The 26,354-nt window shown below is 46.1% G+C and overlaps 1 protein-coding gene across 3 annotated transcripts in view; it reads right to left on the reverse strand.

Moving 5' to 3' along the window:
• SLIT3 (slit guidance ligand 3) overlaps positions 1 to 26,354 on the reverse strand; it is a 669,050-nt gene that overhangs the window by 180,179 nt on the left and 462,517 nt on the right. For all 3 annotated transcript variants that reach the window (XM_017849419.1, XM_017849421.1, XM_017849420.1), the window contains 2 exons: positions 24,925 to 24,996; positions 3,225 to 3,296 (listed from right to left, as the gene is read on the reverse strand). In XM_017849419.1, the coding sequence (XP_017704908.1) occupies positions 3,225 to 3,296; positions 24,925 to 24,996 (144 nt within the window). The remainder of the gene's footprint in view (positions 1 to 3,224; positions 3,297 to 24,924; positions 24,997 to 26,354) is intronic.

Consider the following 26,354-nt stretch of genomic DNA (forward strand, 5'->3'; position numbering starts at 1 on the left):
TCAAGTTCAGCAATACCATCTCAAATAGTAATATTAAAAGAAAAATAATCATAATGAGCATGAAATGAGAGCTTAGGCACTGTCAGGGGTGGTGCTAATCCTCTTGAGTGAGAAGGGACATTATTTTAATTACTTTCAATAATTTTGGTGAGGTGTGATGGCAATGATACAAGGGAGGGTGGCCTCCATCGGCACCTGGGCTCTGCAGAAGCTCTCATCCCCCTTCCTTTGTTCACCTGGCAACTGCTCTTCTCCTTTTGTTCCTGATGAATGGCCTGAGCTCAGGCTGTGATGGCAAACTGCCTGTCTGACACTGGCTCCATGCTTTCTGACTTTGACTTTGGGCAGCAATTTAATTCTAGGCCTCAGTGTTATCATCTGTCAAATGGGGATATTAGTGGTGCCTCCTCCCTAGGGCTGTTGTGAGAATTGAAATGATTCGTGGGAAGTGCTTAGTACAAGGCCTAGCATGTAGCAAACCACTGAAGAAATGTTCACTGTTATTACGACTGAGAGGAGCCCAGCTCCAGATTTCACTCTCTTCCCAGCCCTTAGCCCTGCATGGACAAGGCTACAGTTCCTCATTTAGATACTGAAGCACTGAGGTGGCTAGTTGGGTCTTGCATGTTGTTCTGCAATCTTTTGCTGATGGACACATCATATTCCATGCTGATGAAACCACCTCTACAGAACATAAGGTGAATGAATACAAATGCCAATTTATAAAAGGTGCCTTTTAGCCACAGATGCTAAATTAAATTTCCAGCAAATCCTTTTAGAGAGGGTCAGTGTTCATTTTCTATAAAATGTGGCTTTCTGAATTCAATATAAAAGCTTTCCTTTAGAAATCCCATTTATGACTTCCTTCCTCTCTCCTCTTCCCCGCTTCTCCACCACCACCAGCCGTCCCCCCCCAACCCCATACACACTTTAATTACAGTGAAGGGGGATTAGTCAGCTCAAGTCTCCAGGGAGTTCTGTACAGAGCCATCTCTGAAATTAAACTAAAGAGAAAATGGCAGCAGGCAGGGAGCAAAGAGAACAGACGAGATTGATTGATTGATCTGAACTCATCAGATGAACGTTCAGGATGGCAGAGAAGAATGACAACAGAAACCAGTAGAAAAAAAGCCTCCTGTTCTCTTGCCTCTCCCTACTGCAGCCCAAACAAAGCACCCCAGATCCAGGCCTAACCCTGTCCCCACAACTCCCAGGGAACGAGCCCAGCTTCTGTTATTGCTGCTCCTAAACTGAAAATAACAAAGAAGGGAAGGATAAATCACAGGAACAGCTCCTAGGAGCTGGACAGCTGATTCCTGCAGGTAAGAGTCATTTTTCTTTGATGCAACCCACTTGTCTGGGGTAATACAGGCCCAGCACCCTGAGGCGCACTCTCGGCTTCTTGCCCAGAAGCCCTGGGCCCCACTCTTCCCCAGCTCATTTGTGGTTTGCTGGGAACTTTGAAGAGGTCTTTGAAGACCAAATGGCTTCTTAAAATTCCATTACTGTGCTATCCTATTTTAAGACGGAGGGAAAAGAACAGATTTTCTTGGCTGAGTTATGCTATTGTATGAGGGATCCAGGGAAGAATTTGGGAAGCAAAGATGGAAGCAGGGCTCAGATTATTATTCTTTATAATAACTAGTATTTGTTGTGTGCACACCATGTACCAGGCACTTTACGTGTTAAACTGCACTTCATCCTCACAGCAACTTTGAGGTAAGCATTCATGAACTCACTTTCCTTGAAGCACAGACAAATGAAGAAACTTGCTCAAATTAAGTGGCAGAGCTCCCATTTAAACTCAGGCCTGACTAACTGCAAACTCTCTGACCTTCTTACGGTTCTCTGCATTGCCTCTTTATATAAATTGCTTCTTTGGTCTTTATCTTTGCCTGAAGATAAAGTTGCTTTCTCATGAATGCAGTGGTTCTCAAACTTTATGAGTGTTAACATCTCCTGGAGGGCTTATGACAAATGGATTGCTGGGTGCCACCCCCAGAGATTCTGATCTGGTGTGTCTGGTGTGGGGCCTGAAATCTTGCTTTTCTAACAAATTCTGGGTGATATTGATGCTGCTGGTCTGGGTACCCCACTGGGGAAGCTCTGCTGTAAGGATTTCCAAATCTCATGGATTCTATGTTGCTCAGGGAGCACAGATCAGATGGCTGCTTGGAACTTTCAGTCCAGATTTCTGATCATGTGATAATAATGTAACAATCAATATCATTTATTGTCTACTGTTTGCCAGGCACTTTAAATATCTAATATCATCTGATCCTCACCACCATTCCTATTTATAGAGGAGGGAACAGAGGACACAGAGCTAATAAAGGGGACTGCAGGAATTCTAGCCCTTGGCCTTGGTCCTAAATGTTTTTGGCTGACACCCTTGGGAGCTGGCTCTTTCCCTGACTAGTGTGATGCAAATACCACCAAAGCGCCCCCAACGCGAGCCAAGTTTCAAGTCTGAACCTCTCTGGAAAGGCTGACAGAGTCCACTTACAGAGAAACTTACAAAGAGGTTCCTGACTGGGAGCAGAGGGGAACTCCCCAGGTAACAAGAGCACGAGAACTGCTCTCGGTATTGGTCACAATGAGATTTGTTTCCTGAGTATGCACCCTGGAAAACTTAAGCCCACCTAAGACATTAAAGGTAAAGAACCAAGTATGAGAATGACTGCATTCTAATATCAGAATATCATCCAGGGAGCAGGTGAGCAGGGAAATGTGGGTGGGGGCTGGGTGGGTGGAGAGAAGGAGTGACTCTTCCCGTACTGTTCATTCCCCAGGGGAAAACCATTGTAACCACTGGCAATGTGACAGAACTGCCGACGTTACATGACGTTAGCTAAGCAAATGGTGAATCATTCAGTCAGAGTTCTATATGTTTTGTGACAATGTAAAACTAATAATCTTTTCTATCAAGACGGAAAACATGCGCACAATACAGGAAGAATTCCCACAGTTCCAGGGTAAGAGAAATGAGTCTGCTTGATGCAGAGAAGTGGTTCAGAGCCATGGGTGGTGGCACTATGACCTGTCTCTGCATCCACCCTCACTCGCCAAGGCACCCCTCGGTTAATAGCAGAATAAGGAGACATTTGAATGTAGGAACCATCTGCCTAGTCATAGCATGGTAGGTTTGACGAGCAGCTTAGAGTGCTGCACTTTGGGCATGAGGTAGGGAGTAAGTGGGAGAGATGCACGGACTTCTTACTCACAGAGTTCGGATCTTCGGCATGTGGTTGAAGCTGGTGACCAGGATGCGACTGATGTTGTTGTTGTTGAGGGTGCTGTGGAGATAGAGAAGGGAGATGGTCAGCCAGGGAGCATCAGGGGGAGGCGCCAAGATGCTTGTAGAAGACGGGGGGAGGGATGGATGTGACCACAAGACCATGAGTCAACAGTCATGGCCTGGCCAGTGGAGCAGCTGAAGACAAGTGGACAGGTCTCCAGACGAGAAGAGCATGTCCTGATTTTTTTATTCAGGTGGAGCCCTCCTTCCCTCTACTGCCCTCTCAGGACTTGCCTACCCACCTTGAGTAAGAGTATTGCTTCCTGAAACCCTCCTACGCACTGAGCGCTTCATTATAATATCTCTAATTCTTACATCTACAATGCCGGTTACCTATTCCTGTCCTCGGTTTACAGAGAAGGAAACAGAGATGCTTAATAACACACAAACCTACAAATGTGTTATCCTCATATTATGGATGAGGAGGTTTAGCTACAGAGAGGCAAAATCAGTTTTCCAAGAACAATCACTGTAAAGCTCTGGAGATGGGATCTGAGCCCAGCACGACCTCGTTGCATTCTCCTTGTCCCACCCATTGCATGTGTTGCCCTGCACAGGATGCTGTGGGGATAAGTGATTCCATATTTTCTAGGCATCTTCTGACCCTTTCAACACATCTAATCTTTTTCGTTTTGAGACGGGGTTTCGTTCTTGTTGCCCAGGCTGGTGTGCAGTGGCACAATATCGGCTCACCGCAACCTCCACCTCCTGGGTTCAAGCTATTCTCCTGTTGCAGCCTCTCAAGTAGCTGGAATTACAGATACCTGGCTAATTTTTGCATTTTTAGTAGAGACGGGATTTCATCATGTGGGTCAGGCTGGGCTCGAACTCCTGACCTCAGGTGATCCACCCCCTCCCGGCCTCCCAAAGTGCTGGGATTACGGGCGTGAGCCACTGTGCCCGGCCTTCAGCACATCCCATCTCAAGTAAGTCTGTGAGCTCTGTGCGTTTCTTCTTTCTGGTGCATCTCCATGACCATGAATGAAGCTCCTGTGGTGCATGTTAGCACTGACAGGTACTTTTGTGCGGGGAAAAGCAAAGAGAAAGGCGTGAGATCCATAAATGAACCACTGAAATGAGGCTGAAGAATGAAGCCAGGCTATAGACAAGTGCCCAGGCTTACCCTTCTGGAGAAACCTATTATGGAAGCCTAGGGAAAGCGTGGCAGCTAAGGAAGGCCATCTGCAGAGGCAGAAACATCACGTAGCAGGAGGGCCTTTTGCATCAGTTACTTCAGTGACTACCCAGGTGGAGAGACACAATATGTGGGAAAGTCAAGCCTAGCTCTCAGCTCCCTGACCTCACACCTGTCTCACTGTACCTCCCAAAGAGGAAGAGTTGGATACAGCCCTTGGTACAATTCCTCATGGTGGCCACTTGTTCCTGTGCCCTTCTTTTCTCCGCTCCTCCCAGAACCACATCAGACGTCCCCTACTCAACAACCCAATTCCTCTTACCCTCTCTTGGGCTTCCATGGGTCCCTACTGGCCCAAGAAGGACACTTTCTTTGGAAGCCTTCATGGATTAAGCCAGATGTCTTTTGCCCTTGGCTTTTGGTAAACACATGATCTTCCTCTTAAAATGCCCTGTACATCATACATCTGCAAAGACAGGACCATTTTCTGTCCTGTACATTACTATAGCCTCATGTCCTGCTCTGTACATGGTTGAAATCAAATCCTACTACTTCAAATTGTGTGGCCTTGGGCAAGTTATCGACATCTCTTACCTGCAGGTTCTTTATTTGTGGGAGGAGACAGGTAATGGTACCCACCTCACAGGGGTAAAGGCTTAGCATGGGGTATATGCTCAGTAAGTGGAGGTCACTGTGTTACTGACATTCATGGAGAGAATCTAGTCCTGGCCTGGCCTATTATATTCCCCTCTACTCCAACCCCAATGGAAATAGAAACAGAGGTTTATCCAGCATACAGTGCCCCCCATACTCTCCATCCTCCCCAAGGGGACCTGTAACGATTCCTTCTCCAGCCCCTTGTGACCCCAGTCCAAAGCAGGATTCCAGTGACTACACCTCCCTTGCCCCAGACTATTCCTGTAAACCCCCACATCTACTTATCATCTGTGTGGCAAAAGGCACAGAACCTAATTCTTTTCTCTCCCTCCCTCCCTCCCATATTTACTGTGCACCTGCCATGTGTCTGACACTGTTAGGCATATGGGATGGTAAAGAAGAATGAACAGACAAAATTTACATTGCCTACTTCTGCCTACTTTGTAACTTCACTAACTCACCAATGCAGGTATTTGGCATTTTATGAAGTTGAGCCCACTTAGCTGTTTTGTTTCATGTGACTCCTTTTCTGTGTGTGTGTATGTGGGGAGATGCTCAGTGGGGGATAATCTATCCTGCCTCTGTCCATCCAGAAAGATTTCAGAATATCTCATCAAACAACACTGAAGAATTTGTCACTGCTATCAGATCAGGCACTCTGCCTTGGCAGGGAGCTTCCTGGGGGTGAGGGCTATGCTTCTCTCCCCTTCCTCATTGGATTAGAAATGCCTCCAGGACAGAAATGATGCCTCCATTTCACCTTCTGTCCATTTCAGAGTTCTGGGCTCCACACTTAGGGGAAACCAAGTTAAGGTTGTAGACTGACCACCAGACAAAAAAAATCTGAGCATCCTCCCTATTGCAGAGAAGGGGCTTCTTTCCAAGCATGCCCAGTCATTCAACATCAGGTGGAGTTCACAGCCCGGCTCTAATTTAGCTGAATATACAGTACAATTATAAGCAGGACCTCGACTATAACTGCATCCGGCAGTAGTCCGGCAGCGATGACTTATTAATGTATTACTACACTGATATTTAAATGTGAGTCGTAATGAGGGCTATAAAACATTTACGATAATAGCAATTATTCCAGAACCAAAATGACTAAACACAGTATTCAGACTTTCATGATTTGCTGCTTGGGGCTGGCCAGCCCGGGGATGTCAGAGGGTTGGTAACCTCTCAGACGCTGATTGCTACGGCAGCTACAGTTTTCGTTTCTCTAATAAACACAGATTTATTTGATTTCCAGTCTTGGCAGCTTTTGCCCACACACAGAGCACTGCATTCTATTTGGTTCTTGTGCCGCTGCCTAAGTAGCTGGCATTCAATGAAGGAATTGTGCTACAACCCCAATGCCAAGGAGAGGTGGTGAGCGTGGACCTCAAAGGCAGAGACCTAGTTTAGACTGGCTCTGCCACTTACAGCCTATGCAACCACGGGTAAATTTCTTCATCTCATTACGCTTCCCCCGTTGTAACATGGAGATAATAATAGCACTGGGCTCATAGAGCTTTAGTGGCAATTAGATGAGATGTTACTGATAACTGCTAACATTAACTGAGAGCTTATTATATGCCAGACGGGCTCTGAGCTAAGGGTACTGCATTGTATCGTTTCTTTTTTTTTTTTTCCGAGACAGAGTCTCGCTGTGTCGCCCAGGCTGAAGTGCAGTGGCGTGATCTCAGCTCACTGCAACTTCCGCCTCCTGGGTTCCAGCAATTCTGCTTGCCTCAGCCTTCCCAGAAGCTGGGATTATAGGTGCGCACCACCATACCCGGCTAACTTGTATTTTTAAGTTGAGACGGGGTTTCACCATGTTGGCCAGGCTGGCCTTGAACTCCTGACCTCGGGTGATCCACCTGCCTCAGCCTCCCAAAGTGCTGGGATTACAGGTGTGAGCCACCATGCCCAGCCTGTATTGTTTCATTTAATTCCTCCAATTATCCCACGAGGCAGGGACTTTTGATATCACCTCCATTTCATGAATGAAGCAAGTGGAAGTGCCAAGATTTGAATCCAAGCAAGACTGAGTCCAGGAATGAGACTTGTGTTAGTTTTCTATGGCTGCTGTAAAAGATTACCATGAATTTGGTGGCCTAAAGCACCACACATTTATTCCCTTACAGTTTTGCAGTCAGAAGTCTGAAGTGAGTTTCTGGGGCTGCGTTTCTTTCAGGGGAAAATTTGCTGCCTTGTCTTTTGCAGATTGTAGAGGCCACCCACGTCCCTTGGCTCGTGGCTGCTTCATTGCGTCACATTAACCTCTTGCTTCTTTTTGCTACTCAACCATTTTTAAAAAAATGTATTTGAACACAACTCCAAACAGCCATTGAAGCCTCTTCCTTCTGTTGTCACATCTCCTGCCACTCACTGTGATCTCTACTTACTGGGGCCTTCCTCTTACAAGGCCCCTTGTGATTATCCTTAGAGCTTATCTGAACAATCCAGGATAACTCCTCCATCTCAGGATCCTTAATATTGTCCCATGTGCCAGGTCCCTTTTGCCATGGAAGGCAACATTCACAGGTTTCTGGGATGAGGTCATGGACATCTTTGGGGGCCTATTAGCCCAATGCCAGGGTACTGAGATGGGACAAGGGCTCCCCAGGAGGGATCAATAGATGAAGATTCACATAATGGATGCTCCAGGGGTTGGCAAACAACAGCCCACAAGCTTAATCCCATCCAATGCAGCCGGTTTTTGTAAAAATGGTTTTACGCATTCACTTTTGTATTGTCTATCTGCTTTTGCATTACAATAGCTGAGTAGTTGACACACAGACCATATGGCTTGCAAAGCTAAAATATTTTCTGTCTGGATTTTTATAGAAATTTTGTTGGCCCTTGACTGCTGTAGAACTGAACCATCCTGTCTCTGCCTTTGTCGGTGATTAAATGTGACATGCTAGGCAAGGCACATAACTGCTTGGTAAGAAGAGGGGTTTAGGTCAGAGGCATTCAAAACTTAAAAACTACAAAAAACATCTTCAGGAAATCCCAAGTGGCAAGTAGTAGCACTGGGCTTCAAAAGCAGGCAGTCTCACTCCTACCTTGGAAGATCAGTCCCACTGTTTCCAGAACCTGCAATGCCGTGATGGAATCGAAACCTAGGGGAAGGTCCTGCACGAGAGAGAGTACAGGTGAATCCACCTTGGGTTGTGCATGGAAGGAACTTGGGCAGTGGTTTTCAAAATGTGGTCTCCAGACTGGGTGCAGCAGCTCATGCCTATAATCACGGTACTTTGTGAGGCCACAGCGGGAGGACTGCTTGAGCCTATTGCTTGAGACCAGCCTGGGCAACATAGGGAGACGCTGTCTCTACCAAAAAATAAAAAATAAAATAAATACATAAAAAAATAAAAATTAGCTGGGTATGGTGGTGAGCACTGGCAGTCCTAGCTACTCGAGGGGCTGAGGTGGGAGGATCACTTGAGCCTGGTAGGTCAAGGTTGCAGTGAGCCAGGATCATGCCATTGCACTCAGCCTGGGTGACAGAGTGAGATCCTGTCTCAAAACCAAACCAAAACAAAACAAAACAAAAAAAGAAAAGAAAAAGAGAAAAGAAAAAAAAATGTGGTCTCTAGACCAGGCCCATTACCTGGTAATGTGTTAGGGCACAAGCCGCTACTGAACCAGGAACCCTGGGGTGAGTCCCAGCCTTGTGTGTTTAATGAGCCTTCCAGAGGAGTCTCATGCAAGCTCATGTTGGCAAACCATTGAACTAGGGAAAAAGCTAAGAACAGAGCCTTTACTTAAGTGTAGAGGGTAGTATACAGGATGCTGTTTTGCAGCAACCAGGACTGAAGGCCTCTTCTGGGGCAGGCATGGTGTTTCCCCACTTAGGAAGAAGCCCAAGCTCTGAAATGATAGACAGTCCTCAACGGAGGTGGCTGTAACCACCCTTGGAGAGCTCCAACTTGGCTTCTGCCCCTGGCTTCCACTGTTCCCTTCTGAGTGTCAACGTGGGGCTCTCCATTGCATCCCTCAAGAGAGCCATCTTTGATCTGGAGGAGACACGTCCAGCTGCAGCCACCCCACCCTGGCAACCTTAATAAGGCTGACATTTCCCTCTGTCTCCTCCGATTAGGCCGTCGCTTTATCACTCTGTGCTTTCCTGGCTCTGGGTGTAATCTGTGTGTTGTGTGTCCATAACACCATGTAATTGGCTCTAATGCAACAATATTATCTGCGAGCATGTATCACATAATTGCAAAACCAGGCATCTGCAGTAAGTGTCACTGCAGCCTCTCTGTGTGCCAACCTTCCTGAGGGTATCTTGGAATCCCTCCTCTTCCCGTCCACATAGGTGGGGATCCAGACTCCCTGGGTCCAGACTCCCTAGACCCTCTTGGCAGGCTGGCCCACTCACATTCTGTCTCAAGGCAGGTAGACTTCTGTGTAAGTCTACATAAGCAAGGTGGTTCCCTCCTTAATGGCCCCCAAGAAGGAGACTCTTGGTGAGTCATCAGCCACCATGACGACAGGATGTCTATTTAATAAAGTGGACTGAGAGATGCCCTGAGTTGTACTTACAAATGTGGGCATCCAATGGCCAGCATGGCAAGCCTGGAAGAAAGTGCGATCTCTACCAGTGCCTACAGTGAATTAACAGAGGTGGATGCAGCCAAAGTACCAGACTCCTTTCCTGAAGAGCAGCTGAGTGTGTAAGTGCTGTGGCCGGACCCTGTGAGAAACACCTAAACCACAGGCAGGGGACGATGTGCACGGAGGGGCTCTGGCATGTGCAGACCTCAAGGGGGACTCACTGCTGGCCCTCCCTCTTGCTTGGCTCAGGCAGGGCAAGAGAAATGAAACTGTGGACGTTGCAGGTTCTTGGGGCTGTCCTTTACATGCCAGATCTCCTCTCTGGCTCACAGGTCAAAGCGAGCCACTCTTCTCAGTCTTGCTGGGCAGATGCTGATGGGCAGCCACTATGGGACCAGGAATCAGGGCCTACTGCTGATGACTAGGCCCTACGACACTCTACCAGGTCCTAAGAGTGCGAACGTTATCGGCTGACTCAGCTCTATTCGAATCTATATGGATGGCTTCTCTTTGTGGACTTGGCCCCAGGAGAGCATACGCTGAATCTCAACCCCACTCTCTTAACCTCACTGAGGTTGAGAGGGGCATCCCCAAGCCTCCCGCTCAGCCCAGGGCCTCCATCCTTGGCACCTCCTCCTAAGTACCCTATCATTTTTAAGTGAAACTCCCTTTACTGTTTCCCTCCTCTCCAGGTTGAACTTGCCTTTCTCATCCAGCTGTACACTGCTCTAATGTGCCTGGGGTCTCTGGGAAACTCCAGAAACCAGGAATAAGAACGATGCAATAAAGCATCCTTAGAGAAAACCTAAGCAGAATGGTATAGGTTCTCCTGTGAACACACTACTTTCCTCTAATGAGCTAGACTAGTCAAGGATATTGCTTTGAAGTAAGCTTGCCAAAATCTTCCAATAAAGGTATCTATGATGTTCATAATAGCAGAAATAATGCTGATACTATTTATGAAGTGTTTACTAAGTCCCAGCACTAGCCTGAGCACTTTTCATATATTATCTCATTTAATTCTCTCAACACTCCTGAGATATTATTACTTCCATTTGGAAGCCCAGGAAATGACAGAAACTCTGCTCAGATCTCACAGCTAGAGTTGCGGAGCCAAGATTCAAAGCCCAGAGGTGTGATACCAGGACCTATATTTTTCATCACTACACAAAACTGCCTCTCACAGGATTGTCTTCAGACAGACAGATGTCACCTTTCCAGCTTCCACATTTTTCCAAGGTGGAGGCGAATCACATGAGTTTGTGATGGACCCATCCTTTACTGGTCCCTAAAGTGGCAGGGAACGTGGTGTTGGCCTCACTGCTGAGGCTGCTACAAGACAACAGCGTCACACAGCCCTCCTCCTGTCCGAGAAGCAGGGAGAGCTCAGCTCAGAGAGCGAGGGAGGCAGGAGAGGCAACGTAGGAGAGAGGACAACCAGGTCTCAAAGGCGTCTAAGGTCAAGGTTTGGCTAACACGTATCAGTGTTGCCAAAAGCCTAGTGGCCCTTACTGTTGGATGGGTTGACTGGAATTTTTAAGAATATCCTGTAGAATAGAAAGTACAGATCTGCCTGCTCCTTAAGCAAAGCTTCTCTTTTGCTTGTTTGGAGTGGGCGATGGGTCTCCAAGGGCATATGAGGTGGGAGGAATATGAGAGATTGGTGGGGGTGGGGGAGAGCGGAGGGAGAGGCGAGACAAGGGTGGGAAGCCATCTCTTTCGCATTACCTGCTTTCCTGGACTATCCTGGGTGCTGCATATTACTGAGTTCCTTGATCTCCCTGTGGACCGTTTAAATTAAAGCTCATAACCATTGTGTGGGCATATAATGAAAACAACTGATGCTGCACTGATTAGTCCATTACTCTCAACTGTTAGAAAACATAATGATCTCACAAGGGGCCTTATTCACTGACGTATAGCAGTCGAGCTCTCATTTGACACCTCAAATTAGCAGCCAAAGCAATAACAGCTGGGGTTTTTGTCTCAATATTTGTACCCGACTCTAAAGTGATTTGGCACCGGGTGAGCGTTATTTTTAAACACACAGCTCTCACCGCCAAGTAACATTTTAAATGGTCTCCAGGTGTCATGTAAAACCTACAGAAATAAATAAAAACAATCAGCTGCCAATTTGGGCCTTTGATAATACAGATTCCTTAACAAAAGGGCTTGTCTTTGGTTCTTCTTTTATTATATATTCATATTATGACAGGCAGAAATTTGCCTCCAACCACTCGGCAGAGCCTCAATGTTCAAAGAAAATAATGCCTCCGAAAATGTTAAAAGTGGAAGATCAAAAGAGAAAGATAAATCCTCAAATCCCGTCACTACTCAATCAGATCCCGTGTTTGGGGTCCCTTGGCTCCGAAGAACTCCTTACTCATTTATTGAGGTGATCACAGATACTGCCTAGCAGTGACTCAGAATGGCTCAACTGCCTTCCAGCAATGGAGTTTATTTTAAAATGTACTTTAAATGACATGTGAATGAGATGGTCTTGGTCTCCCAATTCTGTTTCATCATCAAGAGCCTGGGACCATGGACAGTCTTGACTCAGAAATCAGGCAATTGCCAACGTGTCCACGGATGCAAGAGTGACCTCCAGCTTACATTACTGGACAGGTGAGTTTGCAGTTGAAAAGGAAAGAAACAGGCAATTTCCACCTCAGCTGCATTTGGTGCCTAGCCCAGTAAGAGAGGAAGAAGAGGGACATTTTGAAAATATCCATGAATGTGTACACTAGGCGAGGACAGAGAGCAAGTCTGTTTCATGTAGTTACATAGCCAGGCCCAGTGTTTGGCATGTAGGAAGGCTCACTGTTTACTGAAGGGGTTGGCAAATATCAAAGCATGAACGGTCATGTTTTTGGCATCTTTTGATATAAATAAATTTCCACTCTGAACGGCCTTCTGGGCTAATCCAGGAGTACAAACACAATTGCCTACGGGAGTGCGGTTTGTCATATAAGTGAGTGAGCTGCGCAGGGACTGTTGTAAACCCAGCCTTACTAAATGGGATCTTCACTTCTTGTTTCAAGAGACTGTGCTACGCTGGAATGGGGGTGCAGCATTGCCAGTTCTTCCCTTTTGTTATTTTTAAAGAGAAAGCCAGATGTCTAGAATTTTCATATGGGGTCTCCTGGTTTTTTTAATACTGGCAACTAAATCACCTTGAGTATTAAAGCCCACAAATGAAACACCTGGGGCTGGATCTGGCTTGCAGGTGCCAGTTTTTGGTCTCTGAACCAAACAAATTAATTCGGTAATTTAAATCAGAAAAAAATATTGTAAGAAAAAGTGCTGGGACCACGGACAGTCTTGACTTAGAAATCAGGCAATTGCCAACATGTCCATGGATGCAAGAGTGACATTATGGCATTATGGTGAAATGTGGTTGAAACCTTCCCTCTATACTGCAACTCCCGAAGGGCAGCCACCAGTGATGAATTATCTTTAAATGATTGTAAATTATTCAATGTTTCTCCCGCCACAACCATTATTACTTGGGGACAAAGAGCCCTGACTAAGTTTCTGTTTCTAAAGGTAAGGCTGTTTTCCACCAGGCAGGTGAGCTCGTCTGGTTTTTGCATACTACTCATTAGTTCTGTGACCAAACATATAGGTCACTTTTTGTGGACAGTTGGAACTAAGCCACTTCAGAGCTGTTAGGAAAAGCTGCACAGGGTGCATGAGGCTCTGTTCCTGGGCTGAGATGCCAGAGAGGTCCTGCTGCTTTTTATCCTCTGATATTTGCAAGCGAGGGAGTCTCCCAGGGAAGTGAGTGCAATTTACAGCTTGGGCTATTTGGGCTCAGCAATGGGCAGAGAATTCTAGTGCTTACTCAATGGGTTTCTGGTCAACCCCGGTAGCCAGGGATCAATGATGTGGAATCTGGTCTCTTCCAGACTGCCATCTGACTGGATAATCTACTGGGGCACTAGAGTGGCCATTTCCTAAGCAATGGCCAAAGGCCTGGAAGGCCCTGGAAAGGGAGGGTGTTGTCCCCATGCTGAATGCAAAACATTCCCTCTAGCAAAATGCTGGAGATGTAGAGCTGATGGCATGAACAGGACATGAAAGCTGGTTTCACTTACTTTTGTTACCTGTCTGCTAATATAGGGGCAAGCAGACAGCAATAAAGAGAACTGGATAAAGAGCCAAAAGACCTGCTTTCTGGCCTGGTTCTTCCACGAATTTTTCCTATGGCTGTGGGCAAGTCATTTAACTTTTGTGGGGGAGTTTCTTTCTTTTAAATGAAGTGGTGGAACCAGCTGACCTCCAGGGTCTTTCTAGCCTAAACTTTCACTCTCTAATTCCAATTGGGTTGGTGCTGGCTCTAAAATAGCATTTCCGGACTGGGAATCGTTTTCCAGATGTTAGAAGAAGTGGTCATGGATGCCCAGATCTGCCCAGCTCTGCACAAAGACAGGACATCTGTCCAAAGTCTGAAAGTCACAACTAGCCTCCAGTGTGCAGCATGTGAAAACAGTTAGGCAGGGTCAGCTCTTTTTCCTTCTCTCTTTATGCAAATACCTGGCTCAGCTTCTGTGGGGTTAACAGGCTTGGTTCCCTAACCGGCTGCCGCATCTCTAGTGTACCTATGGAGACAGGAGGGGCTCAGACAAGGGGGTAATTTTCCTACCCAGTTGACTTCGTGGAAGTCATTTGCAAGGCTGTGAGAAGCAAATAATGGGGATCAGGAAACGAATTTACACCTAGAGGGTTTCGTTTTGGTGGGCCATGGTTGCAAGGATCACACTCCTGGGTTTTGATAAAAATGGGGTCTTTTGTGGGTATAAGACCCAGATGTTTAAATTTAGATGGAGAAAGGGCTGGGCATGGTGGCTCATGCCTGTAATCCCAGCACTTTGGGAGGCCGAAGCGGGTGGATCACTTGAGGTGAGGAGTTTGAGACCAGGGGGATCCAACATGGTGCAACCCCGTCTCTACTAAAAATATAAAAATCAGCCAGGTGTGGTGGTACACACCTGTAATGCCAGCTACTCGGGAGGCTGAGGCAGGAGAATCACTTGAACCTGGGAGGTGGAGGCTGCAGTGAGCTGAGATCATGCCACTGCACTCTAGCCTGGGCGATACAGCGACACTCAGTTTCAGAAAAAATAAATAAATAAATAAAGATGGAGGTGGAGGGTGAGGGGAGTGGCAGATATTTCAGATTTACTTTTAGAAAAGACACTATTTAAACATTCTTAATGGATGTGAAATGGCTGGAGAGATTTGGAGCAGGACCAGGAAGCAGGCCTGGTAGGAGCTATGGTGATTTGCAGAGCATGCCCTGTCCAGACAGGGTACCCACCCATAGTTCCCAACTTGCACTGTCCAGTAAGGTAGCCATGAGCTACATGTGGCAATTCACATTGGAATCAATTAAAATTAAATACAAATTTAAAAATTCAGTTTCTCAGTTGTGGAAGATGCACTTCAAGTGCTAAAGAGTCATGTGTGACCAGGGGCTTCCATCCTGGATAACACAGAGATGCAATGTTTCCCTCATCACAGAAAGTTCTATCGGATGGCACTGCTGGAGAGATAATAGCCACAGGCGGGCCCAGGGTTGGCAAAGCTGCTAGATATTCACTGGAAGTTGAATTATAAACTTTTACACAAAATTACTTGAGTTTTAAATGTTGGCAACAAATTCTAATTATTTGTAAACATTCTAATTATTTGTAAAAAAAAAATTAAAGGAAAACATGAAATCCCACATCTGTTGGTTTTATTCAACCCATGGGCCAGCAGTTGGAGTCCTCCGATTTAGTTATAAGTCAAAAGAAAATGGACTCTCTCCAGCTTTTTGACAATGAGTTTGAAGAATCCAAATATGAGCTTGGAGAAATGGAATCATTATTTCCTTCATCCCTCCTTCATCCACCATCCCTTACTTCAAAAAACAAAAAACAAAAAAAAAACAGGGTAGGGTTTTTGTTTTTGTTTTTTTTTGCTGGGTGCGGTGACATGCCCTGTAAATACCCAGCACTTTGGGAGCAAGGCAGGCAAGTACACGATGGAGGTCAGGAGTTCAAGACCCAGACGGCCAACATGGTGAAGCCCTGTCTCTACTAAAAAATACAACAAATTAGCCAGATGTGGTGTCCAGTGCACCTGTAATCCCACTACTTGGAGCTGATACAGGAAATCGCTTGAACCTAGGGAGTGGAGCCTTGCAGCTGAGCCGAGATCCGCCACTGCACTCCCAGCCGGGTGAACAGAGCAAGACTACCATCTCAAAAAAAAAAAAAAAAAAAAAATGTTTTGGTTTTTGTTTTGTGTAGAGTCTTGCTATGTTTGTCTAGACTGGTCTCAAACTCCGAGGCTCATGCAAGCAATCCCCCCTGCCTTCCGCACTGGGATTACAGCATGAGCTATCCTCGCCTGGGCCCATCCGTTACTTTTTATACCTCAAAGATAGGAAATGAAAGCCAGGAACAGTAGGAATGTTGCCTCCAATTCCTTCCCAGCCTGTGTCCCTCAGCACCTCTCCACAATCATCCCTTCTTCCATTAAGCCATTGAGTAGTAGAGGTCCAAATCCTGTGAGAGCTCCTCCGATCTTGACTTTCAAGACTCAGGTCTACAGAAAAGCAGACTCTTGGCCACAGTAATGCTGAGCTGTCCCAGTCTTGGGCATCCCTGGTGGGAATGGCAGCAGCCGTGGCAGGCAGGTTTGGCCTTGCTCAAGAGGGACAAGGCTCCCTGGCTGGAGTCCCATGGTGTCAATTGGAAGCCCTCAATCTAAGAGGCCAAGATATTCACTAAACATGCCAAATAACTGGTCACCAAAGCCCCTGCTGAGAGCTGAGGGAATGGTGAAAGGGCAGAGGCTGACCCATCAGGCAGCGCACCTTTTGCAAATTAGCACAGAAGCCCGGTCTTGGGAGTGAACCTGACCGCTGTAGGACATGGTGGCTGCATTTCCCCCACCCTCCTGAAAGAATAACTCTCTGGAATCTTTCTTCAAACATGCAGAACTATTTTTTGCAGTTTGTTCTAGGTGGGACAAAGCATTTCCAAAAGATTTGCTCCCAAAACCAAGGTTTGTCAAGTCCTGAATTCCAGTGCAGAGACCCCCGCAGCTGGAATCCTGTGCCCCTGGGGACAGCAAGACCGACCTATGGACTTGCCGACTCCACCTAAGTGCTTACTTCACGGAGAAGCTAACAGGTGGTTTTGTTGATCAAGAGACCCTTTGCTGATCAATAAAACAATTCATTATCTTCTCCAAATCCTCTTAACCAGGAATGTACACCAATACGATTTCAACTTCAGAGATGAAACTAGCTTTTGTTAACAGGAAAGTGGAAATCACTAGAAATCACAAGTTCCCCCAGATTCTAGGTGATTTTAAAGGGTGAAGTGCTACTTATTTAAATGGAAAAAAAAATTAGATTCAAAGAATGTTTAACTTTTTCCCCTTAAGCTGGGGTTCTCAAACCAAACTAGTCACTTGAAGAGCATGACTGTCATTGGAACTTGGAGTCTTGGATGACTAAAAGGAGTGGTTGTTGACGGCACAAAGACATTTATAATAAACCCAGTTCCTTTCCTAGTATTCGCTGGGGACTGAATGGAAGTTACAGATGCTTCTACAGAGTGCAATTTTAATCCTGATTGCAGAACATATCACAATTATAGCACAAGTACCAAAAGAAAAATATCTGGAGATATTTTAAGACTGTTCTTTTTTTTTTTTTTTTTTTGAAGACGGAGTCTCTGCTCTGTCCCCCAAGCGGAAGTGCAGTGGGCCGGATCTCAGCTCACTGCAAGCTCTGCCTCCCGGGTTCATGCCATCTCGCTGCCTCAGCCTCCCGAGTAGCTGGGACACAGGCCGCCTGGCCACCTCGCCTCGCTAGTTTTTTGTACTTTTTAGAGAGACGGGTCACCGGTGTTAGCCAGGATGGTCCCGATCTCCTGACCTTATACCGCCCGCCTTCCGGCCCCGGCCTCCCAAAGTGCTGGGATTACAGGCTTGAGCCAACGCGCCCGGCCAAGACTTTCATTAAGCAATGACAGTTCCCGTATTCAAAACTATGTCATGACTAAACACCCTGATAAAATGTTTGTAGCTCCCAGAGAAACCCAGGTAAAACATTTTATAAATAAAAAAAAAATGAATCTGGTCTCTGTTGTGACACACCAATTTTCACTGTAGCTCCGATTTTTTTCCTTATTAAAATGAGAAAGAAAGATCACCATTTAGCCAGAGAAATGCAAAACCAAAGGTAATGTGAAAAGTGGACTGCTTCAGTAAAATGCTACGCTGTTCAACATTTAAAATGATTCTAGGACAACCACATCTTGTTCCGTTCAGAGACAAGTCATAACAGGGACTCTAGAGACTGGTGGTGTGGGCTTCAATTCAGTTAATTAATTTTAACTCGATTTGGTTCCACATACTTTAACTGGCCACCTAGTACGTGCCAGGCATGAGTGAGGTGTGGATATAAAGCACAGAAATAGTACAGAAGTATTTACCAACTTTACTTATTATAAGCGTCTTGATTGGGAGCCTGCTATTTGCTAGGCACACACCAGCGATATCTCTTTTAACCCACACAGCTATTCTCAGGGGTGGGTATTACAGTTTCCATTTTTCAATAAGGAAAGGAACCCAAACCACCTAGTTTGGTAAAGATGAGCTAGAAGCTGGTTCTATGAGAGGACTCTAACCCCTCCAAAGCTCAACTATGGCTCCATACCTTCATGTCTGGGGCAGTTTTGTGGATGTGGATCTGATGCTGATAAAGCTGGGGTCATAAATTTAGACCTAAGTACCCTGTGGGTCAGTGTTTCAATAACTACTGTTTCTGAATTATTCTGGGCGTTCACTATAGACAATAATCTCAGTAGTGCATATCATTGTTTCTATGTATGTGTGTTCTGGTAGATGCTTTTAATTTTAATTTTTGTTAAGGGCAGGGGCTCAGATATCAGGCAGAACTGGATCTGAGTTTGGAAAGAGTAGTTCCCTTGTACTTGCCACTGTGACTCCGGGCAAGTCAGTCAACTTTTCTAAGGATCAGTTTCCTGACTGGTGAAATGAGGCAATTCCTAGGATGTGCCTCATAAAGTTGTGGTGAAGATTTAATTGAGATGCCTCATTCTACTGACTTGTCACGGTGCCTGAAGATGATCAAAAATAGAAGTAGACTCTCAAAAATAGATGCTCAAACTTGGAGGCTCTAACAAGAATAATATAATCATAGTAGTAATTGTTGTACCATGGTACTATATATTATTGCTACATCATTATTATTATTAATTAATCCTCTGGCTCTGCATCCAGAGGAAGCTCAGCTGAAGTGGCCAACACACTGCAACTTGCATTAAACTTTGGGTTCTCTGAAGTGGGCAACGTTGTGCTTGAACATCCTAATACCCTGTACCAGGACACCAACCCCACTCTAGGAGAGTGAGCACACCCTGACCTAGGTTTCAGGACTGCTGTCAATTTGTTTCCACTGCCTTCCTCTTGTACTAGAAAAGGACCTTTTCCCCATTCACTCTTCTGTGTCTACCTGTGGGGTTCTGCGTCAGGCCACATTGAACCCACCAGGATATGACTGAATTAGAACTACCCTAAAAGTCTGGTTAGTTCTGCTATTGCTTTAATTCTTGAATCTCTCCTCTCTAAACATGGGCTCGGTGGCCTCAGTACACCAGTTGATCCAGGGGCCTGGGGAACAAGTACCAGGGCAGGTGGGGTGGCTCTTGTGATGAACAGCTAGAGTCACCTCTTGTTTTTCACCCTCATAGGCATAAAACCAATGACAACTGCCGTAACCTCAAACGCAATTTGGAGCTTCTCAGAAGGTAAGATGTGAGGGATTTGTGATTGCCTCTGGGGTGTCCTTGCTTAGGTTCGGGTGTCCTGGACTCCACGTCACTAAGCTCTCTCTGTATGCCCAACTCCACCACGCTGGTGAGCTCTGGCCTATGGAGCTCAGCCCGCCAAGCACCTGCTCACTTCAAGCTTTACTGTACCCAGCGCCCAGCACTGTGCTGGCCACACAGCGTGTCTTTGCTTCTTGGATGGGTCAGCACAGGGGTCATGTGGGCTGGCAGTTAATGTAAATGGGTAGGGATCAGTGGCAGAATGGGGTCTACATGCCCCATCCAAGGAGGACAGGTGCTCCCCAGCCACAGCTGACTGCAGTGCGGAAATGCCGCCCCACAGTTGCCAGTGCTTCTGGTTTTTCCAGAGAAGCTGGAAATCTGGACTTTATGTAAGATATCTCAATTTTTAATTGTGAAATGCTCATCTCAATTTTTAAAAAACATTACGCAGGACAAAAGAAAAATGTCATCTATGGGAGCAATATGGTCTGTGGCCTAGTTTGTAGCCTCTGGTTTAAAGAGAGCTAAAAGCTGGATCATTCCTTGATTCTGTCATGGACAAATGTGTGCCCTACCCCAATTTCCTAAATAACACCCAAAACTAAACGGCAGGTTTTGAAAGGATGAACTGTGCTTGGGATCCCCAATCTTACCAGGGGATCCCTTCTGAACAATCTAATTGCATGGAGGTGCCCAGTGTGGACAGAAACATGAGTCGGGAGTCCCAGATTCTAAGTTCCCCTGTTACCGTGGACTCGCTGCTGACCTCAGGCAAGTCTCCCAGCCTAGGGTGAGCCAGGACAGGTGCTCAGGGTGCAGACTGCTAGGCTGCTTGGGCCTCTCTCCAGTGCCTGCTCTCTGTGTCTTAATCTGGACAATGAGCGGTTATCCTGGAGACACCTAAGATCCCACCAGCGCCAGCCTATAATAATGTCAATGAATTTCCAGAATTGGCAAGTGACATAAGCGGGAGTGAGAGCTTCCAAACAGCACACGCTGGTTATCTACGGACCTGTTGGGATCTCCATGCCATTTAGCTGGCACCAGTGGTTTCTCAAGGGCAGACCAATCACCAGGAGATGAGAGCATTTTCAGATTGTGTTTCTGTTGTCTGTGGTCCGGCATTTTTGACAACGTATTTATTGAACTTCTGACTTGCTACCTTTCGTCAGGACACAATGTCCAAAAGGACTTTTTATTCTCCTGTAATACTATTGAAAAACAATTCATGACATATGTTATTAATGAGGTTTTCTCATTTTTGTTTAATTTGTTCCTACTTTTTTTATTTTCATTAGAGTTAAGCATTTTTTTTTTCTGACCCACGATGGCACGTTGGGCAGGGAGGTGCCACTGTAACTGGTGAAATGCCTGGCCATCCTCAGCCTGGCTGGTATGGGCTAGAAACCCAGGGCTCAGAGCACCAGCACAGCGCATCCTGACCCCACAGAGCCAGGAGTGCAGTCCTGGCATATTCAACTGCAGTATAAGCATGACTTACCTGGAGAAAACCTAGTGTGTGCAAACTGCCAAAAGCACAGAACAGGTGGAGATTAAAGGGCACTGATTTGAGTAACAGCAGAGGGTCTGACTCACAGAGGCTCAGTCCCTCAGTTAAGATCCTTAAATGCCACAAAACTGAGGCTGTATTTTTTTAGTGGGGGAGACAGGTCTGGAAAGCAGAGCCCCCAAACTGTGGAATGCCAAAGTCTATGGCAATGGCCACAAGAGGGAATAAATCATCTCTGGGACGACAAGTATATCAGTGAAAAAGCAGGATGAGTTCCTTACTCCTGCAGGTTAGATTTACCTTCAACTTTGTGGGCACCCATTAACTGGGTGAAGGGAATGATAGGCCCCATTCACTCAAACCTGTGAAAGGCTCCAACTTTCTCCCCAGTGGGATTGTGAGTCATTGCTAGTTTGCCTCCATCAGTTCTTGGAGGCCAGTTCACACCACTCTGCAGCCCACACCCGCTGTACTTCAGGGCAGCCAATCACCATGACAGCCTTGGCAACATGCATCCAAAAGGTAGCTTTGTAAAATGGTTAGCACACAGGCTCTGCTGCTAATTAGGTAAGCAGCTACTTGGCTTCTCTGAGATGGGCTACTTTTTTGGTAAAAGCAGGGTGATGGTAACAGCAGCTCTATTGAGAGATTGTGAGGATGGCAAGAGCTAGCGCATGTAAAAGCACTGGTGGTATCGCTGGGCTTGAGTAACTGCTAGCTATTTTCATTTTCCTCATTATTCTTCCCCCGTAGTGGCACGGAAGGCCATGAGAAGTTTCACCCCCCAGGCTATGCTTTTCTTCTTACTTCCTGGAAAGGGGAGGGGATGGCTCCTTTCCCTGTCCACCGTACTCTGTGCTGGGCATCCCCCATTGGGAATGAGTCAAAAATGAGGCTGAAGTGGGCAGATTTCAGTCTTTCCCAACCTTGTACCAGTTCATTTCTCCTCATAGTCAGTGGCTACCTCTCAGGCTCACCTCCGACGTTCTCATTCAATGTAACTGGTAAAACCATCATCAGCCTCGATGGAAAGAAGTTGTATGGTGTTTCCATCCACAGGAGGGATGGAATAACAGGGTTATGGCATGTGAAATACTTCTATTTGCAGTTGACATCCATAAACTTTCCTTAAGTTAATTTGAGAGCTTTCTGGGACAACTAATGTGTCTTTCCTTGATTTCTACTTCACGCTGCCTAATGTCAGAGAAAACACAGCCGAAACATTCTATTTTGTCTTCTTAATTTGCAGACTTTTAAGCTTTAGATATGTTAAAATGCTCTTTCTGGGGATAGGATGTTTTGAACTCTCCTCTTTCACTCAGAAACGTATCAAGCTAATGTGTGATACTGTCACTGAGTTCCTATTTATTATTTCATTGCCAGGATTCTTTATGGTGCCTAAATTGTGATTACAGAGAAGCATGATAAAATGTCAATGTGTGGATGAGATTTGGAAGGTCCTAGGGGTGGGGAGGGGAGGTTCTTTAAATGGAGATGTCAGCTCCAGCCAATTTCAGAATGGCTCACCATTAAGATGGATGGTTTCAAAGCCGTGTGCCTCTGCTGGAAATTAAAAACCCATGGAATAACTGATTATGATTAATTTTAAGTACTTAGCCATGTGAAGCCAAATGAGAGTGTCTTTAAAACAAAGCTATTGATCTGGTTTTGTTTGGAATTGATAAGATAAAGTAATCAGATCCTATGGGCTCTTTGCAATGATAAGGAATGAGAACTTTTTTTTTTTCCTTTCAGTCACAGGTTTTTAAAGCTTCAACTTGGAGATGCCTGGTGCATCTGGATATCTTTTTTTTTTTTTTTGGTATCTGAGTAGAGGAGAGCTGTCCAAATCTGTCCTGGGCAAGGGCTTGATGGGGGTGAGGGTGTATAGGGGCAAAAGTTAGGAAAGTAGAAGGGATGGCACTTATGAGAGTCCCTCCTATGTCGTACATACACTGGCTGTTTTTAAAAGTTGAGGAGATAGACTCAGAGAGATTAAGACACTTGACCCAAGCCCCACCTAGGTGTGTCTGACTGTAAAACCCTCTCTTCTCCCTCAGACTGCCTTCTTGGTGAGGAGAGACAACACCATTCCTAGCACAGAAAATGAACATGAGGGCTGTCAGGTTGTCACAGCTGTTTCGTGGCAGCTGGTGACTTCCATTTCCTGGTCTCTTCCCAAGGAATTTTCTCATCTTTCTCATCCTCTCTGTCAAGGGAGGAAAAAGGTGATATGCTCTGAGCAGCCCTTCCTACAAATGCTATTTTGCAGGCAGGGAAAATCCTGCCTACCCTTCTCAGTCCCAGCCTCCTGATAAGAGGAGTCGTAGGTTACTAAATTTGGGCTGGCATCCTCTCCCTTGCAGACAGGCATTTGTTGCCGGTTCCAGGGTCAGAGTTTGGGTGAGGAGAGACAATCTATTTCAGAAATGACAATCTGACCTCCCTGACTGTGGGTCCTGTCTTTTCTGGACCGGGAATTCTCAGCTTTCATCCGATTTCAAGCAGCTTGCAGCATCAGCATCCCCTTTTATTTCCCGTGATTCCTCTTGGAATCACCTTCCTCTCAAACAATGTGGCGAGGCTCTCTCCAACCCGTTGCTAGTGTCTGCGGGGCCAGGTGAAGAGGAAGGCGGAGGGAAGACCTTTCACTCATTCTTTCACATACAAAGGAATGCTTTAAAATACTCATTCACTTATTTATCTGGCATTCATTGATTCTTCTGGAATCAGAGATAGGTAACCTGCGACTGTGTAATTTCTTATTTTTAGGAGAATGCTTGAGAAACCCCACTCTGCTTTCAGTCACTGGCTAGAATTGTACCATGGGAATTATTTTTAGAACCAAGCAGCTACAGAATTTGGAAAGGGGAAGTCACTCCCAAGACAGAGCAACCAACCCTTTCATTTTACAAATGAGGAAACTGAGGCTCCCAGAGCCGAAGAGACTTGCCCAAGGTCACACGACTAATCAGTGGCAGAATCCGGACTCGACCACACGTCTCCTGACAGAAGTGACACAAGTTCTTCTGTGCTGTACTGCCTTCCTCTCTGGGCTTCTCTGAATCAGGGACAGCTAGAAGTATAGCTTTAGTGAGAATAACCAAAATGTTTTCTTACACAATTCAACTTTAGTTTGAATGACCCCAAGATGACTCCTAGCTGACTTTCCTCCTGGGAGTCGGGTTTTCTTAGTTAGACACTCATTTAAAATCCAGAGCTCAGAAGGCAACTACACATTCTTTCTAGACAAGGTGCATTAGGGTGGGATTATGGGAAAGGGGCTGCCTCCTCTCATCTCCCTCATTGCCACCCCCACCCACCACCCCCGGCCCCTTTAAGGTCACAGTCACTGTTTAAAGTTTCAACTGAAGCCTGAGATGAGATCCCAGGAGCAATAGCAATGACTGGGCTTTCCCAGGCTGTGTGGCATTCCCCTGCCCTGTACCAAGGTCCCTTTCTGATTCAGGTAATTCCAGCTGTCCTCCTGGCACTAACCCCTCTCTCTCTGGCCCCAACCCCGGACCCTGTTTCCCAGTGTGCCCGCACTCAAACACACTGTCCCTGATGCTGTGGCAGGCTCTGGGGGGCTCTGCTCCAGCCCATCTGTTTCTCCCAGCAACAAATACTGCGGGAGCACTGGTGGAGAAGGAGAAAGACTCAACTGAGACTTAATTAGCAGGAACCCCAGTTTGTGGGAGGTAAGAAATCACACTTGGCTGCCTGCAAACACTTTGACCAAGGTGAGCCGGAGGGATCTCCTGGTTCCCAATTTTAATAGCACTGCAGCAAAAGACCAGAAATGCATCCACACAGACCCTCCTGCACATACTCTCCCCCTCTCTCCTCCCCACACGGACACACACACATACACACATATGCACGCACACACAAGGCAGCGATCGCAAAATCAACTCACAGGATCTCCAAATCGCGCAGCGCTCGGAAGGCTCCATCTTCAATGCAGCTGATGTGGTTGTTGTCCAATTGCCTGTGGAAAAGCAGGGGAGAGCATGAAGCCTGAGCGGGGGCAGCGTGAGGGGCCGGCGGCCCGGGCCACCCGAGCGCCTGTCCCTCCACCCCCTTGCAGGCGCTGCTGGTCCCTGCCAGGAGCTCGTGCAGAGCCAGCCTGTCTGCCACGCTGCTCCGTCTCTCCTCTCTGACTGTCTGAGAGAACTACACAGACGAGCGCACCAAAAGGCTGTCAGGTCTCAGTAAATATTAATTGCGCATTTTTTTTTTTTTTTTTTTAGGCAGAAGGGAGTAATTTCATTACATTAGGGCATCCAATCCATTACGAGCTCTTACCGTCATGTCACTGAAACAATTTCATTAAGCTAAAGGCCTGTAAATCATTGGAGGTCACTGCTCTGCCCTCCGCGACCTCCCAGAATGCTTTTTTCCTCTCTCCCGTTCCCTCGTCTCCCTTTTACTGGAAGTTGCAGTCTTCTGCTCTGACACAGTGCTAAATCTCAAGGCTTTATCCGCCCAGGAGCAGCAAGGGTGCATGGGGAATATACCAATTCCAAATTAGACTCAACTAATCTAATTTTATAGTCTTTTTATTATTCTAAGCACCACATGTCTGTGGTGGTTTGATGCCTCTGTGCATTGTTACGGGCCCCATCTGGTAGGTCATTCTATTGAAGCATTTTCTGACTAAATACAGATTCCCTCAAACTGCACTAACCATCATCAACATTAAAGAAATTCATTGAGGGAAGCGTTCATGAAGAGGGGAAGAAGGAATATCGTTATTGCCTTAAAGATGTACCACTTTGATTTAAATTGGGGAGAATTAAATGCACCTATTTCCAGACTCCTTTTTTATTTCCCTTTCCATCCTGTGAGCATGAAAATAATGTCTCTTGAAAAGATGCCCTGACTAATACACATTCTAGTTGGAGACTGAGCTATTTTAGTTGAGGGATAATACATAGATACCGTTTTTTTAAAACATTAAAATATATGTAATGCGTAAGTCAGGATATCAACCATGATCACACCCCAACTTAAATATCATGTATTATATACATAACCCATTTTATTCCTTAAAAAACCATAAAAAACAATAAGGTGTTATACAGGAATTGGTTATTGACACCAGATTGTCATACTCTGTCCGCAGAGCACACCATGGTCTTTGGGGCTGCGGGTCAGGTGAAAAGAACTATGGCTGTACTAAAAAACTCCAAGACTCTTTTAATTTTCTCCACCTCTCAGGTGGAGGGTTTTCCTGGTGTTGGAATTTTCATGTGTAACTTGAGCTAAACGATCCCAGGACAACTCTCCACAAAAGACGTGCCAAAGCTACCTTTGGGAACCCTCTCCCAGGGCTTTATTTTCTAC

This window comes from Rhinopithecus bieti, unplaced genomic scaffold, assembly GCF_001698545.2.
Source record: "Rhinopithecus bieti isolate Rb0 unplaced genomic scaffold, ASM169854v2 scaffold_30732, whole genome shotgun sequence".
NCBI classification, from domain to species: Eukaryota; Metazoa; Chordata; class Mammalia; order Primates; family Cercopithecidae; genus Rhinopithecus; species Rhinopithecus bieti.